Raw genomic sequence first — 19,177 nt, 5'->3', positions numbered from 1 at the left:
AATTATTAATTTATTAAGTATGAGTTTAATTAATAAAAGTTAATGATGAGAAGAAATAAAAATGACTTAAATATATGATTCAATTAACATGAATGCAAGTTGGATTTAATGAGATAGAATTGAATGCAATGAATATCTTAAAATTACCTTTTTTAAACTCATTTAATATCAATAACTGATTATCCTATTTGCCCTCATTTTTATCAATATATTTAAATATAGAAGGGTAAATTTTATCCTTAGAAAATTCCAGAAATATTCTTGAAGCCATTGATTCTTTTTAAAGTAGTGTAGATATACTTATTTCAATTTGTAATCTTTATTCAATTATTCACTTTCAAACTTTCAAAATTTCATAGGATGGCTCTTATCAGTGCTAAAATGTAATGGATTTCTAGGTCTAGTCTAGCCTTGCAATTCTACAGCCAAGTCCAAAATTATCACTACATAATAGGTCGAGGTGGCAAACATGGCCAATCCTTTACGTTGTTAATTGGTCGGATTTGGGTTAAGATAGGGCGTTACAGTCTCAAATTGATTATTAATCAAAACAAAATCATAAACCCAAAACTGTCCTGATTAATAATTGGGATAACCGAACTGGGTCTGACCCGAGATAGACTAATTCTATTAACAGCTATAATTATTTATATAAATAATATCTTGAATTTTTGATTTTTGATAATATAATCTTAAGAAAAATGATAATAAAATAAAATATTATTAATTTTAAATAAATCAAGTGTTTTAACTAAGATTGTCTTATATATATGATCTATCGAATTTATCATTTTAGACAATAATTGCAAGAAAAAGGAAACCTTAAGAAATTAACCGATTCGGGTCTGAATTGGTTCGGAACAAGCAAGAACCAGAATCGACCCCATCATTAATAGGAACAAAATCACATGACCTGACATAATAGGTTCGGTACGGTTTGGTTCGACCGGCTGGTCGGGCAGATCCGACCTATTGACAGCCCTACCAATCCCTTCTCCCTCTGACCGCTTATGGGGCATTCCTGTCCTAAATCCTAACAGCCGCAGAAAGGCGCGGTTCATGCTCAAACCCGATCTGATTTCTTGCGCGACGGGGCTCTAGAAAGATCCGAAGATTGAAATACAACAGGTCGAGAAGGAAAAAGTTCTGGTTTTCAAGCCCATCCCTGCTTGTCCTGGTTCCGTTACAAGAAGAAGAGCAACACACCAACAGTTCTATGAAACAGTTCAATTGATCAGACGGGAAGTTATCTGATTTGAAGAAAAGTGAAGTTTGATCTGGGGTTTTGTCTAACCTTCCTTTCTGAATAGATTTTCTACGACGCTGTCGAAGATTCATCAATGGCCGGAAGAGAAGTTCGAGAATACACCAATCTTAGCGACCCTAAAGGTATGCTTCATGTCTTTTCCCAATGCCACTTTTGACGGTTTTTTCTTGGGGTTTCGTTGCCTTTTCTTCTGGGTTTGGCTCCGCACAGTGAATATTCTTCTGTGCTGGTTTAATTCCACATGGTGGGATATGGTCGAACCTTTCCTCTAATTGGCATCTCTTTCTTTCTTCTCTGGTTTGGCAGTTTGTTCTATGCTTTACTCTTTTCTTGGTTCCCAGCTGTTCATTGATTTTGTTTTTCTTTATTTTTTGGAGAAAAAAATGTTCTTCGATTTGGGGTTTCGGGTCTCGTCTGTTTTTAGATAAGAAATTGGGAAATGAAAGCTTTGATCTTTTTTCATCAATTTTTTTTTTTGTAAAATGTTTTTATTGTTGAATACCTTGGATTGCAGATAGAAAATGGGGTAAGGGAAAAGATAGAATTGACGATGAAGACATTACCTTCCAACGAATGGTGGCAAAGGTTAGCGGATCGGCCCTGCTATTTGTTCCTCTTTTTGTTTCATTAATTGGATTCTCTCCTTTTTCTCTTCTATTTTCCTATTTTGAATAAAAAAAAATTAAGGAGGACTATTGTTTGATTGAAGCAGAGTTAACATGTTCGTTATTAGTTAATTGGTTAGCGGTTACTGTAATTGATTTACAAATGGATACTAAATAGCATATTGCATAGCGGTGCTGTTCTGGTCACTCTTTTATGGCATTGTCTCTCTCAACAAGAGAGGATGGCATTTTTGTTGAAGACAGTTGAATATTTTCAGTTTAGCCTTTTGGTTTAATTACAAGTGCCTGTTGGTTCCCTGTTGCAGTTGATTATTTGAGCAAAATAAGCATATAACAAGCATTTTTGTAGCACATAACACCTTGAGTTCAATAGGTTGTCATTGTATTCTAAAAATGGTTTTATGTTGGATGGGTTGTGTAAAGAAAGAGACCTTTTACAGGGGAGGGACGGATGCATTGTTTTCTTTTCTTTATTGATTTTGGTTCTGTAATTTGTAACCGGGAGTGATTGTATTGGGTGTCTACTGTCGTTGGGTGGTTTCTTTGCTCTTTGTTCTCTTGGGTGATTGTTTTCACCTTTCTCTTGTAATTTCAATTTTCTTTTAATGAATTTTACCTTTACTAAATAAAGAAAAATAACGACTTGAGTTTCTAGATCATCCTTGGCGATTAGGCGAGGCGAGACTCCAACTCCAAGGGCGCCCTGTCGCCTAGGCGTCACCTTGACAACTATGGTTTTTTATCTTTAGATAGCCTGATGGTGTAGTTTGTGCAGTCATATACTTGTTTTTTGTGTTTGGAGTGCAGAACCCATTGTGTTTTATATGCACTCTCTCATTGTTTATCTCTTTTGGAGGTTTCCAGTATTTCTGGTCACTTTAATGAATACACCTTAATAAAGACCTAATAGATAAAGCAAACTTTTGAAAGGCTGAACAAGTGTTTGTATGAAACAGGTTTTGAGTCTGGATATATGAACTAAAAAGCAGTAGGTAGATTTTGATCTTTGATGTTTGAAGTCTATTGGTGCTTTGGTTATCCTCCTTTTATTTTTGGCATGGTGTTGAAAAAGTGGCTGATGTATATCTAGGTCAATATTCAAAGAGACAAAAGATTAAATGAGAAAGAGAACAATAATTAATTATCAAAAAAAAGGAGAACAGTAAATGGTGGAGAATACCACAATATTGGTTCTGGTAAAAATATTAAATGTGTTTCTCCTCTTCTTTTTTTACAAACAGCTCTATGAAGAGCCTTGGGCTAACAGACTCCTCCCCCTCCACACCCCCTTTAGAAGACTTATTGAAGATCAGAAAGCACTTCTTGAGATTCCTTTTATTGAGGAGGAAGTGAAGGAGGCGATCAGTTAGTTGGAAAATGAAAATTCTCCTGGTCCATATGGGTGGACAAATCTGTTTTATGTAAAATGCTAGGACTTTATAAAGCAGGATATCATGGAGGTGTTTCAGTTCTTTCACAATAGTGCATCATTACAAAGAAGCCTAAACTCCACTTTCATTACTCTCATCCCTAAAATAGCTGGGGCTGTTGGCATAAAAGATTTCAGGCCTATTAGCCTCCTCAATAGCTTCTATAAAATACTGGCAAAAGTGTTGGCAGAGAAGTTGAAAAAGGTTTTGCCGTTTGTGATTTCTGTGAACCAAGGTGCCTTTGTTCCTGGGAGGCAGATGTTGGTCAATGTCTTGATTGCGAATGAGTTAGTTGATACTAGAAAGAGGATGGGTAAGCCTAGTTTGGTGTATAAACTGGATATTGAGAAAGCTTATGACCATGTGAATTGGAAATTTCTAGACTTCATCCGTGGGAAAATGAATTTTGGTCGTAAATGGAGGAACTAGATAATAGCGTTGATGAGACTAAAACGTACCTTATTTTTATCCCCAAATATTCACTCTTTTTCATTAATTTAGCACTTAATTGGACTCATTACTCTTGTATTTCGATTCAGGGCAAGCAAGAAGGCAATTGGAAGAAAACAAGGCAAATCGAATGATTTTGCACAATTTCGGCACCATTCAGTAATCTGGGCATAACTCTCAATTTTGGACTCCGATTTGGATAATTCAAGAGGCATCAGAAAGATGAAAGAAATGCCCACAACTTTTATGTTTTGGGTTTTGACAGATTCGGTCCGCATCGAAGACGAAACCGGGCCCGAAGTTGGAGCAAGTTCGCAGCAAAGCCTATTTCACAGCTGAAGCCCAATTCGCAGAAGAGCCTTGTAGCAGCCCAAGATATTAAAGCAGCCCAACTCGAATTCAAGAGCCTAGAGTCCCAATTTTGAATGTAACCTCCAGAAAGAGTCTTATTAGATTCAAATTTTGAATGTAATCTTATAAAGATAAGAAGATTGGATTAGATCACTAGATAAGAGATAGGATAGGATTAGTTCAAAACAGATCAGGACTTTCTAACTTGAGGTTAATCTCCTAGGAGTTGGAGAGAGCCGCCCTCCTCCTAAAGCTATATAAAGGGGGGGCGGACCAGGTTTAGGCATCAATCCATCTATCCAACAATCTAGCAATCAAGCATCAAGCAACTCAAGCTACCAAGAAGATCAGTTCGGCCTACTGAGAAGCAAAGCCTGGAGGGTTCGAAAATCATGAGCAGTTAAGCCTTTTCTTTTCTGGTTCAAGGGGGAGGTTTGATTGTGTCATCGTGAGTTTCTGTATTTAACTCAAGTTCTTGCTTTTTAATTCAAGTATTCGTTGGTTCTTGTGCATATTCTCAATGGATGTTAATGTTAATTAGTCTGACAAATTAATTAATGTTGATTTTCCTACTGCTATCCATGGTTCGGTGATTTGTAATTGTCACGAATAGTGGTACAAGTAGCAATTAGGTTAATATCTTTCTGGGTCAATTGTTCGTGACAGTCTTTGACCAATGTATTGACATGTTTTAACCTAAAGGGAATCAATGGGACAAGATTCGATAATTGCAGCTACCTCAATTATTGCTATTTTGGTTTAACTGTTTTCACAAAGCTTAATGCTATCACTAGTTAATATGGAACGCTATCGTACTCAGTTGATTAGTGATAAGTGTTGATCGAATGCTGGGTTTGGTCAGCTGATTTAGGAAAACACAAGGTTTATTATGGCTATCCTAATAAATCTAAGGTTAAATGCTTGAATTGTAAGACTGCCGAAGTCTATCTATGATCAATGACCAATTGACTAACCCGAACCCTTGAATCAAAAAAGAAAAGGCTTAGCTGCTCATGATTTTCGAACCCTCCAGGCTTTGCTTCTCAGTAGGCCGAACTGATCTTGATAGCTTGAGTTGCTTGATGCTTGATTGCTGGATTGCTGGATAGATGGATTGATGCCTAAAGCTGGTCCGCCCCCCCTTTATATAGCTTTAAGAGGAGGGGCGGCTCTCTCCAACTCCTTCTAGGAAATTAACCTCAAGTTAGAAAGTCCTGATCTGTTTTGAACTAATCCTATCCTATCTCTTATCTAGTGATCTAATCCAATCTTCTTATCTTTATAGGATTACATTCAAAATTTGAATCTAATAAGACTCTCTTTCTGGAGGTTGCATTTGAAATTGGGACTCTAGGCTCTTGAATTCGAGCTGGGTTGCTTTAATATCTTGGGCTGCTACAAGGCTCTTCTGCGAATTGGGCTTCAGCTATGAAATGGACTTTGCTGCGAACTTGCTCTGACTTCGGGCCCGGTTTCGTCTTCGATGCGGACCGAATCTATCAAAACCCAAAACATAAAAGTTGTGGGCCTTTCTTTCATCTTTCTGATGCCTCTTGAATTATCTAAATTGGAGTCCAGAATTGAGAGTTATGCCCAGATTACTGAATGGTGCCGAAATTGTGCAAAATCATCCGATTTGCTTTGTTTTCTTCCAATTGCCTTCTTGCTTGCCCTGAATCGAAATACAAGAGTAATGAGTCCAATTAAGTGCTAAATTAATGAAAAAGAGTGAATATTTGGGGATAGAAATATGGTACTTTTTAGTCTCATCAAGTGTGTATCTTCTCCTAAATTTTCAGTCTTATTCAATAGTCAAGTGTTGGAATTCCTTGAGAGTTCTAGGGGGATTAGGCAAGGGGATCCTCTCTCCCCTTTTCTTTTCATCTGCCTTATGGAGGTATTTACTCAATTCAGTAAAAGGCTGTGGAAGGAGGCATGTGGGATGGCTTTGAGATCTCTCCAGGAGGGGAGAAGGTTCATCTTCACCAATTTGCAGATGACACTTCATGTTTTATTGACTCTTCAGCTGAGTAGCTTTAGTCTATGTTGGGGATTCTTTGCTGGTTTGAGGTTGTGACTGGGCTCAAGGTTAACCTTGGTAAGAGTGTCATTTTTCCCGTTGGTCATGTGGAGAGTCTGGAGGAGTTAGCTGAGATTTTGGCCTATTAGGTAAATCACCTTCCAGGGAAATTTTTGGGTCTTCCTCTGGCATAGTTGTCAAGGCGACACCTAGCCTAATCGCCAAACAGTTTTGTACTATGTATTATAAAATACTTTTTTATTCTTTATTTTTGACATTATAATTATAAAATAGGCACTATTAAACTAAAATATTCATTTTGTATGTTTATATACTAATTTCTTTTTATTATTTTCTTATTTGTTAGGGTTTAATTAATATAAACATTGCTAAATGCTGTATTGAACCCCCAAAGACTTTAAAACCTGAACCAATAAGGCAATAAGTAAGGAAGAACTTAAAATTTTGTCTAGTCAACGCATTTTCTACTACTACTACTACTACTACTACACATTTTCTAATTAACACGTTTTCTTTTCTTCTTTTCCTATAACAAAAATAAGGGTTCGGCCTTTATATATTTTGAATTTTCTCTTCCTTCTTTTTCTTCTCATGAATATGTTGATTTTCTCTACTTTAACATGAACTCTATACTTTTCTTGTGAAAATTATGAATAATTATTAAGGGAATATGGGTATGGTACCTAGGGGACTACCCTAGGATCTATGTTTTCTACATAAAAAAATCCATCGCCTAGGTGACTCGGCGTCAAGGTGCCCCCCTGTTGCCTAGCCTCGCCTTGAAAACTATGTCATCTGGGGGCCAAATGCACCTCCTCTTCTATTTGGGATCCTGTGATTGAGAGAATGGAAAAGAAATGGGCTTCTTGGAAGGCCAAATATCTCTCTGTAGTAGTGATTTAAAAGGCGTGCCTAGGTGCATAGGCGAGGCACATTTCAGGGTATTTACCTTGCCTAGGTCCTAGGCGTAGCCCCTTCAAAAGGCGCACTGGTGCACCTTGCGCCTCAGCCCAGGCGTGTGCCTTTTGAAAATGTCTCTTTTTTGCTTTTTTTGAACATAGTGGCTGGGCCGGGGGCGGAACCCCCGGACCCCCATGCCACGCCCCTTGATGAAAGCCCAAACAAGTCCACATTAGGTCTTAAATTCTTAGTTTTCACACAAAAAATAATGATTTTATAGTTTTAATTGCTTTTTAATAAGACATTTTATTAGGATGAATGAATGAACAACATTACCAAATTGGGGGTTCTTAAAAAGCAATTAAAACTATAAAATCATTATTTTTTGTGTGAAAACTAAGAATTTAAGACCTAACGTGGACTTGTTTGGACTTGCCTCGAGGGGCGTGGCACAAAGGTGGCTCGTAGAATTAGGAATGTAATATGTTTTACATTACATTAGCTACTTGAAGTAATGCAATTGAGTGAAAAAAGAGATTAGAGGTTTTACATGCTTGAAAATGTTTTATATGTTTGATTTTATTTTTAAATTCTCATTTGAATATGCTTTACATCTTATGTTTATGTATTTTAATTTTAGACAATAGGTTTTTTAAAATATTATTTTCAAATTTAAGTTTATATTTTTTTATTAATATTATGTTTAATATTTTTTTTTATTTTTTTGAATATTTTGGCATTTTTTTTTGAAATTTTTGACATTTTTTTTTATTCTTTAGCATTTTTTTTTTGTATTTTTGATCCTTACTTCAAAAAGGTGCGTGCCTCGCCTTGCTTCAAAAAGGCGCGCGCCTTGCGCCTCAGGCGCAAATTGACCCCTGTGCCTTGTGCTTTTAAAACACTGATTTGTAGGAGGTAGAGTGACCCTAATAAAGAGCACCCTTTCCAATCTCCCGACTTATTTTCTCTCTCTTTCCCATCCCATCCAAGATATCTAAAAAGTTAGAATCCCTCCAAAGGAATTTCTTGTGGAGGGGGTGGGGAGATGAGAAGAAAATTCATTTAGTTAATTGGGATCAGGTCTGCTTGCTTGTCAAAGAAGGTGGGCTGGGAGTGAGAAAACTTAAGATCTTTAATTCTGCCCTCATAAGTGGATTTGGAGATTCGGCTCTGAAAGAGATGCATGGTGGAGGTCTCTGATTGCTGCTAAATATGGTGTCAATTGGGGTAACTGGAGGTCTTTGGACCCTTTTCATACATGGGGGTGTTCCTTGTGGAAAGGTATTATGAGAAAATTCCCCTCCTTTTCAGAAGGTTTGGAATATAAGGTAGGGGATGGAAAGAGGCTGAAATTCTGGAAGGACCCCTGGTGCCTAAACTTCCCTTTGGCTGAGGTCTTCCCTAACCTCTGTCTTTGTGCCTTATCCCCTGATGCATCAGTATTTGACTCCCTTGAGTGGGAGGAGGGGAATGTGGTTTGGTGCTCCCTCTTTAGAAGGAATCTCTATGATTGGGAACTGGAGCAACTGTTGGAGCTACTAAATCTATTGCAGAATCAGCAAGTTTCTGTTGAAGTGGATGATGAGTGGAAGTGGAAACGGAGTGGTGATGGGTGTTCATAGTCAAATCTATGGCTGAGAAGCTGAGTCAAGGAGCTAATATGGTGTTCCCTAGCAAGCAGATCTGGGTCTCTACCAGTCCTTCTAAGGCAATTTTTCTGGTTTGGGTTCTGGCCCTTGATAAATGTTTGTCTAGACCTAATTTGTGCAAGCGTGGAGTTCAGATCCCTGACCTGAATTGTGGCATCTGTTGACTGGTTCCTAAAACTAGTGACCATCTATGCATTCATTTTCCTCTTTCTGCTAAGTTATGGGAGCATTTCTTCAAATCAGCAGGCATCAGCTGGGTTATGCCTCGATCTATAAAGGCAATGTTGCGTAGTTGGAAGCTTCCTGGTCTTAGCAAGAAAGGGAAGTTTGTCTGGAAAACAATTCCTGCATGGTCACGGTCTGGTCTGAAAGGAACAGGCATGTCTTCTGCAACAGATCTAGAGCTCCTGAAGATATGCTCAAGATGGCAGTTAATATGCTTGCTTCTTGGCTATCTGTAATTTCAGTTTTTAAAGATCAGAATGTCTTTCAGCTCCTGGATTTGCACTCCATTTGGGATTTGTAATGTAGTAATTCTCCTGGTGTTTTCTCACCAGGCTGCTGTTGTACTGTAGTTTTCCATCATCAATAAATCCTTTTACTTTACCTTTTCAAAAAAAAAAAAAAAAGAAATATAGGTTTTATAAGAGAGTAATATCATGGCAAATGAAGCATTTTGGAAAGGTATGCTTGTATTAGGAATTCAAATGTCATGATAGTAATGCACTTTAGCTCTAGGTGAGTGGGGTCAGATAACATTGCTGTTTCAGTCTTCTTTCTCTGATTCTGCAAATGATTAAAAGAAATTTTCTGCTTTCCATATCATCTTTAATGCAATTCTGATATGAGCAAACTAATAACCAATCACCTTGTTGAGCTTAAAAGTAACCAAGGTATTTACATCTAATACCAGATCCATAGGTGTTACAGAACAAATATGTCCAAAAAATTAACTAGCCAAAAGGAAAGACAACCAGGAAAGATAAATAATTAAGAGATTGACCATTTAGAATGAGAAAGTGTTTTCTTAATGAAATAACAAGTGAGAATTGCATTGCTTCACTAGTTCTCAGACTCCATTTTGTTGTAGTTGTATCAATGTAACGAGTATTCTTTGCATCATTTCATTGTGATATGTGCCTACAAATCAAACTTGTTTTTACTTAAATATAGAAATCTGATAACCCTTTAGCATGATCTTTCACTAAATAAAGCCTAGACAACCCAATGAAGTAATGTAGAAGGGACATACCAGCAAAAGAAAAAGGATCTCTTGATGTTTTAATAGACTTGCAGGCTTCACAATCCAACAATTGTAGATTGTAGATGCCAAAGATGAGACAACATTTTTTTTCCTTTTTAAGTGAAGCATGTGCTAATGAGAAAATGCAATTGATGAGAAGATATACTTCTTCACAGGGCATCATGTAATTGGACATTGTGGATTCTCCACCTGACCACCTGATCATCATACAGTGACAAAAAGAATAAAAAATAAAATAAAATAAAATCCACCTGATTGTCCTATTCACCATTTCCTTATCTTTAGATGCTAAAATCAACGAGGAAGGGTAGAAGGTTACTTAGCAATTATGGAATTTATAATCTTTCCAATTAACACTGGTAGTAAACAGAAATTTTGGAGCACAATTGAATAAATTAATCTGCTGATGTTACTGTTACAAAGCTAGGGATTCTAATGTGATACCATCTGTCAGAGCACATTTACCTAAATCCTTGTTGCCTCATTTGATTCATCTCTAATCAGTTCACAAGTTGGTTCAGGAAAACACATGGAAAAGATAAAGCATATAGCGGTTGGCTATAAATAGGGTAGTCATAGATTTGGAAACGAAAACAGATCAAAACACCTCGTAAGGTTCTGATTTTGATATATTGAGCAACCACACCTTTCCCAAATCCCAATTAAGATCCTTGTTACACTAAGCATCTTATTACTTGCCCAGTTATTATCCATCTTATTTGTTTCTCAACAATAGGGTTCTTATTTTGGGAGGAACAGACCAAAAAAATGGGAGGAAGAGGAACAGGGGTTTTCTGAATCACATTAAAGGGGAAGCAAATGGGAAGGATTGCACTGGTACAAAAGGATTTTAAAAGAAGAAAAACAAGAAAAGAGCCCTTTAAATGGAGAGAAGAACCATTTATTTCCCCAAAAGAAATTGTTAAACAATGTTAAGACTGTTAAGCTCAATAGCCTTTAAATATTATTACCATTCATTAGACCCTTCTCACCATCTCATTTTTGGGTAATAACTTTTTTGATTAGAACTAAATTATACAATCTTGGTCTTTTTGAGTAATTAATTGAATTGGCCTTCTAAGGGTTAGTAGAATCAATGTGTTTTGGGCATGTTTTATGTGCACTATTTAGGCCAAAGTAGGGTAACCAACTTGGGATTTTCACCACCTATGCTTGGTTGAGATTCAATTAGCTTGGGTAAGATACTGAGCAATAGGTGTTTTTTGTACAACATCAGGCCAATAGTCCATTTTTACAAGGTCATTTTCTTCATTGCTTCTGTAACTAGGTATTTAAAGTTGCTTCAAAGGTAAAAATTATGGCTGAAGATTCCCAGGCTCCATGGAATCCAAAGAATTTCTTTTCTGGATGATTGCTTTAGGATCTATTTGGTAAATGGTCATAGAGTGTGATGCTTACCTTTTTTGGTGTGCGCTTGAACTGTATCTGTTTTTTGTACATCAGGTTAATAGTCCAACACTTTTACAAGACATTTTCTTTGCACCTTCTTTGACATAGGTATTTAGTGTGCCACAAAGGCTCCATGGGATTTTGGATCCAAAGACTTTCTTTTCTGGTTGATTGCTTTAGGATCCATTTGTTCAAGTGTGTGATGCTTTGCATTTTTCTGGCGCATGCTTGTTTCTTTAGAGTTCTGTGTGTCTTTTTATATTGTAGTAGTTTTGAAAGAGTGTTCTGATAACATGCCCTGGCAGGGATCTTGGCTTCTCTTCCCGGGCGGTTGATGCAAGCAGATGCAGGAGGTTGCAGGAGAACGTGGAGGTTACCTTCATGGGCGAGGCGGTATTTACCTCTTTTTCCACCAAAAAAGAAATATAAAATGATGCTTCTTTCTTTATGTTCACCTGAAATTTTATTAAGTTTTTGAATGCAGCTTTGGATAGTGATGACCTACTTTACCTCAAGGAACAAATGGAAGCTGAAGAAGATGCTGAACGCCTTCTAAGGCGCACCGAGAAACGGGCATTTGCTGCCTTTAAAATATCCTTCTTGAGATATCATAAAAACCAAAGCTTTTCTTTGGATGAAAACAAATACTTGCTTCAGGGCAATAAATCGACCTCATATTTAATATGCACTGAATACATACTGTGTAATTCAGTCCTCATTTAATAATTCTCAATATAAAGATCAAGGCAATGATTCAACGAAACCGGATGGTCTTAAAATATCCTTCTTGACACATCGAGAAACCCAGGTCATTTCCATGGATGAGAGAATGGTTGCTTCAGGATGGAGTAGGTTTCACTCCTTGTTTCAACATGCTCGGAAACATATAGTGTAATTCTAACCTATTAAATAAGTGTCAAATTGGAGATTAAGGCAATATATCAACCAAACAGGATGGTCTTAACTGCTCACCTTTTCTTCTTTTCTCCCTCTAATATATTATAGTTGTTTTCACTGTTCAATATGATTATGCATTAGGATGATTAATTCAATTCAATTATGGTTTTAGAGATCTTGTGCAATAATTCTTGAATCCTAATTTCCCTAGTAAATGCACTCCGTCTACCTGTTGTAAAATTTGCACATATTTGTGTTTATTTTTGTTCCCTAACCAATAGAAACAAAGCTGCAAGTTTGGCAGATTCTTCACCTGCGTCGGTTCCATTGCCACTCCGTGTAGAGCCCAAGCCGAAAAGTGGAATCAGGTCTCTCTCTCTCTCTCTCATATCGGAACTGTTTGCATGTCTATGTTCCTGCTTTGTGGCTAATATTAGTTATTTTGGAATTAAAGACAGCAAGATCTCCTAAAGAACATCGTTGAGATCAGACCTAAACGACAAAGAGTGTCTAGCCCATCAAATGGAAACCAACAGAGCCCAAATTCAGGTTCCAGCCCATCCAAAGGAAATCATCAGGCCCCAATCTCAAGTTCTGTTGCATCAACAAGTGAGAAAACCAAGCCTGTCCCAGAGAAAGAGCCTCTTCCGACAAAGCCAACAAGAGAGGAAGCTGAGACCAAGCCAGTGGACACTGTTAAAAGCTTACTAGGACTTGCTTATGAAAGTTCTGATGATGAAGAAGCTTGATTGTGGAATGAATTGATATAAACTAGAGCAACAGTGTGTTTGTCCTTTTTTTTTTTTTAGCATTTAGTCTTATAATAATTTTTGTTTCTCAGAAAATGTAACTACGCATCTGAGTTTCATAGTAGTGCAATTTTATTGGGACAAAGGGAAACAAGATAACCATAGGATATTAGGGAACATCAGAACAGCAGTTGTCTGATTATTCTGTGTAGAGTGTAGACAAACTCCTTCCCTCTGCATTCTAGAATCAACATCTTCTAGAGCATCGTAGGGCACCTGATGATCCTGTTAATGCACTTACAGATCTGGCATCTGCAACGGGGAACCTTTGTTGATGGCTATAGCGCGGTGCTGCCCCTCTATTCCCTGTTTGACTGAAATAAGCTCCATTGACAAAGACATCCTTAACAGACTGCCAATTCCATGACCTTCCTCCATCTTTGTTGTCCTTCCATGTTACCTGAAAATAATTCAGTGAGACCAGGAAAACCCAACTGGTTTAAAGATTTCTGAAACCTGATATCAGCGTCAAAATTTTTAAACAATTTTCATAATAAAACAAATGAAGATATACTGATCATAACAATTGAAATATCAGTATGGATTGGAGTCGAGGGAGGAAATCTGAATTTACCGCCTTGTTTCCGAACTTGGGTGCTATAAACAGATTAGATTCACTTCTGATGCTCGGGTTCATGCTTCCACCGATGGCGTACTGTGTCCATCCTTGGTATAGATTGTTCGCTACATGTGCATATCCATGGCGGATCCTGCACATACGTAAATTTGAATTTCAGCTTCAACAGTTTGAATGCGTTGATCTCTCCCCCAGAAGTAAAAGATGGTCCAAAAGCATTTTTGAGTTTATAGAATACAAGTTAATCATCATCACCTTGGCATTCGTTGATTGCAGTTGGGGCCAAAATGATTGAAGATTACGGTCACCCTCATGTTCTTGTCCCGAACAAAACCATCGTCATGGCCCAGAAGCATCACCTTGTCATGGTTCCGGAACCAATTGTTGGAAACAGTGATGTCAGTAGATCCGCGTGTGACATCCAGGAGGCCGTCCTCACACTCATAGAGCGTGTTGTGATCGATCCAAATCTTGGAGGAGCCAACCAGTCGGATTGCATCACCCTCAAGCTGTCCCAGCTCTATGATCTTCGAGCCTGGGCCCAGAACTGGTCCAGGAGCCTGAGATCGGCAATGGTGAAACCGCAGGCTGTGGATGATTACGTTGGTCACCTGCTTTGTTGTCACCATAACCATGCATAAGAATAAGAAACACAAATCGAATTCTTCATTACTGCAAAAGTGAAAACATATTTGAAATTTCTCAGATGATCTGTGAGCTCTCTCTCACTCACCCCATAGAGCAAGAAGCATGCACCTCCAGCTATGTAAACGTTGGCACCCCGACCGTCGATGGTGGTGAAGTTGCTCACAAGAAGTGGCTTCTGGAGCTTGATCTGCATGTCCCTCTGGAAGGTTATCCACACCTTCCCTCTCATCCTCGTCACTCCATACCTCAGTGTTCCGACCTTGGGGTTCAGTGGGTTGTCGCCTGGGTCGCACTGTGTAGTGAGTCACACCTCTACCCATGTTATTTATCATCTTTCCTGCAAACCCAACTGAGCACGTCGCCAGTTGTTGCCGGTTTCTCTGCCAATTGGGATTCCACCGCCAGCACCGGTCGATCACGTTCATGCTTGAAGTTGAAACTCTCCTCCCGGCAAAACTTCTACTTGCTAGAGAGAGGAGGAGAAGCAGCGGGAGGGCGACACGGCACCAGCTGGTCGTTTTGGTGGAGGCAACCATGATTATTTGACTGACTACCGACTACTGTAGTCGAGAATTTAGATGCAAATGGTAAGTCTTTTAACTAGTTAAGGGGCCAATTGAATTTGTTGGTTGAAATTTACATAAAGAGAAGTGAAAGAGTAACGTGTGGACTGTGGAGTTGCAGTTGTATCTTAATTGGATGGTAATTCGATAGTACACGAAATTTAAACGCTGTTGCTCAATATTTGTATTTTAACCGGCAGATATTAAATTGCCGCTTAAACATCTATTAGTTAGAAACGCCATTCATTGAGGCATAAATGTGTTAAATTGCAATTACAGAAACGCTTAAACGCCGGTATATATATTTCAACCATTGATTTCAACAAAAAAACCTCCCTTTAGGTTTCCGATAATCATAAAAACATCCCCTTAAGTTTCATTTATATTTACACCCAATTCAAAAAAAAAAAGGTTTCATTTACATAAAAACCTCCCCTATGGTATTGAAAAAAGTCTGCAGTTACCTACTTTTTATTATTTTCGGGAATGAAAAATGTTGGCTGATGAGGGGTAATTTGGCACGACCTAGTAAATAAATGTCACGTGGACGTGATCTACTTGTAGGATGACAACTCAGAAAGGGGAGTCTAGTTAGCAGTATGCGAAGTTTGGACGTTTGGCCACCTCGGCATAAAGTCACCTCGACATAAAGTCACCCCGGCATAAAGCCACCTCAACGCCTAATCGAGTTCGGGGCCCAGGAATCGAAGTGACATGTAATCAATTCTTGTAGGTTCCCAACAAACTCTGAATATTACGGGATCATACCGCATAACGGCAAGCCTTATCTTCTCCGTACTCAGATTGGATGACGACAATAAGGTTCATTGATTGATACGTTACTCTCTGATTAAAGAGGAAACGGATCTCGTCCATTTAGTCCACAAATTTCGAAATTGTTTCGGGAAACCCGTGTAAAGGCATCAATCCCTCCATGGTCCAGGTATGTGCGCGAATACTTGCATCCAAGCTCTCTAGCACTCAAATTCTAGCTCGCAACCACAACAGGATACTAACTTAAGCATCGGAGCAACCTCCTCGGGTCATCCACCCCGGTCACTCTGATCACTGTTTTGCAGTTTGCTCCAACTCACCACTCAAATATGTCTAGGCAACCCTCCAGCTAGGAGCTTTCAGATCACGCATCATCATTGGCTAAGTCCATTAGTTTTCAAAAGTACCCATTTTACTCTTATATCTATCAATTTATATGGAAATTTATTAAAATACCTTCTGAGGAGGGTCGGCCTACCCCTCTAGCTAGTCATATTCTGCCACGTGGTGCTTTGAATTTGTTTCTATGACACCTCAACATTACACGTGGATGGACTTTACTTGAACTCTCCTCGGCAGATTGACTTATGTGGCCCAAACGATCTTTGACCTCATTTAAGAGCACATCGGCAGATCGGTTACAGGGTTGGAGCACACAACCGCTTTGATTGCTCCGCACTCCCAACCTGTTTGTCTAGCCTGGGAAACCCACGACCTGAGGGACCTCATCGACCTCAGCATGCCTTCGACCTATGTATGAGGCTACAATGCCCACTTGGCAGTGAAAAGCTTGCTTCCCTTTGCTTCAGGAGGAAGTAGATAAGCATGCCAGTGATGTCATGTGGGCGCATCGGGAAGCTATGGATGCACAAATACTAACAGCTCGAATGTGTTGGATACATCACCGTCTAGCCTCGAGGACTATATAAGGGTGACTCTTCACTCTTAAGTGGTATGCTCACTATTACTCAAGCATTCTCTTGCTTTGATTTCTTGCTCGATTGCTCTCTACCACCTTGTTAGCTCAGTGCTCACTTGACCATTGGAGTCTGTTTCCTAGGTCATCTCTCTAAGCCCTCTAACATTATCTATCTTGCAGATCTAGCGGCTAATCACTCTATCTAGATTCGAGCTATCATCGCCAGTAGGGACTAGCACATTTCACCATCATTAATTGGCACCAACTGTGGGAACCACCGAACATAAAGGTTGTTCCCTCTCACTCTTACTCAATGTCTTCTCCAAAGAACAAGGAAACCCAAACCACTGGTGGATCTTCCTCCAGGGGAAAACCCTAGAATGTTGAGCCCTCTATGACACCAAGGGGAGTTATTGGAGAGCAATTCAAGGATTTGGTGCATTTGGTCAGGAGCATGGACATCCTCCGTCTTTGAGCCTGGGCTGTAGCAAGAAAATTGTTACCACTTCAGCAATAGCTTGTCATACCATTGGAAGGTCAACTTCTATCCAGAATCAGAATGTTCGATTACCTGCATCTCAAGTAGTCCTATTATTTTCTCTAGCCCCTTGGAAAGGAGATTAGACCCTCGCTAGAACCCACACCTCGAAGCAGTGAAACCGAACTTATGTACTTGAGGAAGGGAGTAGGGCAAACAATTCCTACAAATTGGATAACTCACACTCTACAAGAACCTTGAGGCGGGATAGGTACAAAAGATGTCATCGACATGAATTGGTTAAGAACTGACTTGGCCCCCGAGATGACCACTACGTAGGTTTGTCTAGAGATTGTGAACCAAGCCAGTCCGATACCTAGAGTATCCCAAAGCTCACTAGGGCTTCGCCTTTAGCACCTAAGATACTCTCAGAACTATGCCCCAAAGAATTCAAAGCACTGAACTTGAGACCTATGACGGGACCACCAACCCATTGGACCATGTCGAAAGCTTCCAAGAACATATGCTGTGAAGGGATGAGAGATCCATCATATGGATGGCCGAACCCTGCAGGAAGGTTGGGCAAAATTTCAAAAATTTCTCTCTCTCCCATGTGGGAATCACATTCCCTATTTTAGAAAATTGCATTTTCAAGGATCAATCTTGAAACCAAACCAGACCAGATCTGAAACCAAAAGGTAGGAGAGGGATATACCTGATACGGAGTAACAATAACTCCCAATGAAGGTGTTCACGCCCAAGGAGAAAACCAAAGACTGCTCCCACCAAAGATGACACAGTGTGAGGTGGAGCAGAATCAACAGGATGGCTCTTCAACAAGAACCGAATTCTTCAGCAAGAATGTGATGGAGGGCTTGTGAGCACGACTACAGATTACCTTTTCTACCAAAAGGTAATATCAAGAACCTTTTTTGATCACTACCATAGGTGGAGATCGAATTGACAGGGGCGGCAAGAGCAAGAAAGAGTAGGAGACAGGAGAAGTCAAACAATAGATTCTTCTCTCTTTGTAATCGTGAACTGAGTATTGTGTTTTGGAGGTTCGCCTTGCTCCTCTATTTATAGCCTTTAAAGAGAGCATCTCCTAATCCTATTAGGAGTTTCCTAATCCAAATCTTGTATTTGGATCTGGACTCTCTTTAAGAGATAAGGATAATCCCTTATCTTATCTGTTGATAAAGATCAGCCTTCCTAATCAAATTAGGAGTTTCTTGATCCAAATCTTTATTTGGATCTGGACTCTCTGAGTGGATAGGGATAATCCCTTTTCCTATCTGCTGATCTAAATCCCAGAACTGCCCCTAATTAATAAGCCTTATTAAGTCAGTTCGAATTGGGCTTTAGGCCCATTAAGTCTATGTGCTAACTTAACCTCCTAACTACTGCCCAGTTGGCTATCCTAGTATGGCATGGGACCCAAACATTGATCTACACATCAGCCACATGGGTTCTGCCCAGCCTCTGTTACAAGGCCTAGCTGAATTCACTGTAGGAAACAATGAACCCTTGAGCCCATCACCATGGGCTCTTAAAGGACCCAACATTTACACTAAATGGTCCTTGGGTCAAGACACCTTATAAAAACCCAAGGACTGTGGGCAGATACAAGATTAGCCCATCAAGTATTTCCCTCAATGGTCTTACACTTAACCTCTCGGCCCATAATGATCAAACACTGCCGGACAAGAGAGGACCTCTCCCTTGACTGCAAGGTACAGTGCTGCACTCTCTACTCACATGGATCCCGAGAATTAAAACCTTTTGCAAACATTTTGAAACCATAATATATATATATTTATATTTTGCAAAACAAATTTCAACGGTTGAAATTGATCGCCGACAGTTTTGGTTTCCATCAGAGAGAGTGCACAACCGATCATTCACTTCGTCCGACAAAGGGGTTGATCCTGTCACTATGATCACCCACTCAGATGAATTCTCGGACTGTCCCAACATACCTAGGTTTTGACCTCTCTAAGGATCTCACTGATTGGCATATCAAAGACAGCCCAATCCGATACCTAGTGTAGTATCATAATCGAGTCTAGGGGTCAGGTGTAACATTCCAGTTTTGCCCATCTATCTCCAAGGTCCAGGGCAATA

General features: G+C 39.2%; 1 protein-coding gene and 1 pseudogene across 4 annotated transcripts; one reads left to right on the top strand and one right to left on the bottom strand.

Moving 5' to 3' along the window:
* Positions 1-1,041: 1,041 nt before the first annotated feature.
* Positions 1,042-13,185, top strand: LOC104591008 (ankyrin repeat protein). Of its 3 annotated transcripts, XM_088886524.1 has the most exons (7): positions 1,042-1,389; positions 1,782-1,852; positions 3,863-4,572; positions 11,694-11,781; positions 11,873-11,980; positions 12,572-12,653; positions 12,740-13,185. In XM_088886524.1, exons 4-7 carry the CDS (start codon positions 11,733-11,735, stop codon positions 13,032-13,034), a joined length of 534 nt encoding a protein of 177 aa, XP_088742650.1. In that variant the 5' UTR covers positions 1,042-1,389; positions 1,782-1,852; positions 3,863-4,572; positions 11,694-11,732; the 3' UTR covers positions 13,035-13,185. The 3 variants fall into 3 exon arrangements, with proteins under 3 accessions (XP_088742650.1, XP_088742648.1, XP_088742649.1); XM_088886522.1 differs by lacking the exon at positions 3,863-4,572 and having other exon boundaries at positions 1,043-1,389; positions 11,733-11,781; XM_088886523.1 differs by lacking the exon at positions 3,863-4,572 and having other exon boundaries at positions 1,043-1,389.
* Positions 13,186-13,277: 92 nt separating this feature from the next.
* On the bottom strand, positions 13,278-15,120 carry LOC104591061 (putative pectate lyase 16; annotated as a pseudogene). Its single transcript, XR_016068609.1, has 4 exons — positions 14,405-15,120; positions 13,927-14,282; positions 13,669-13,804; positions 13,278-13,494 (listed from the first exon to the last, which is right to left on the bottom strand). The product of XR_016068609.1 is annotated as a putative pectate lyase 16 (transcript).
* Between the last annotated feature and the right edge of the window lie 4,057 nt (positions 15,121-19,177).

The sequence above is a fragment of the Nelumbo nucifera genome, chromosome 4, assembly GCF_055504915.1.
Source record: "Nelumbo nucifera cultivar China Antique chromosome 4, China Antique-T2T, whole genome shotgun sequence".
Classification (NCBI taxonomy): Eukaryota; Viridiplantae; Streptophyta; class Magnoliopsida; order Proteales; family Nelumbonaceae; genus Nelumbo; species Nelumbo nucifera.
Note: the sequence above shows the minus strand (reverse complement) of the source record. Positions and strands in the feature narration are given on the sequence as shown.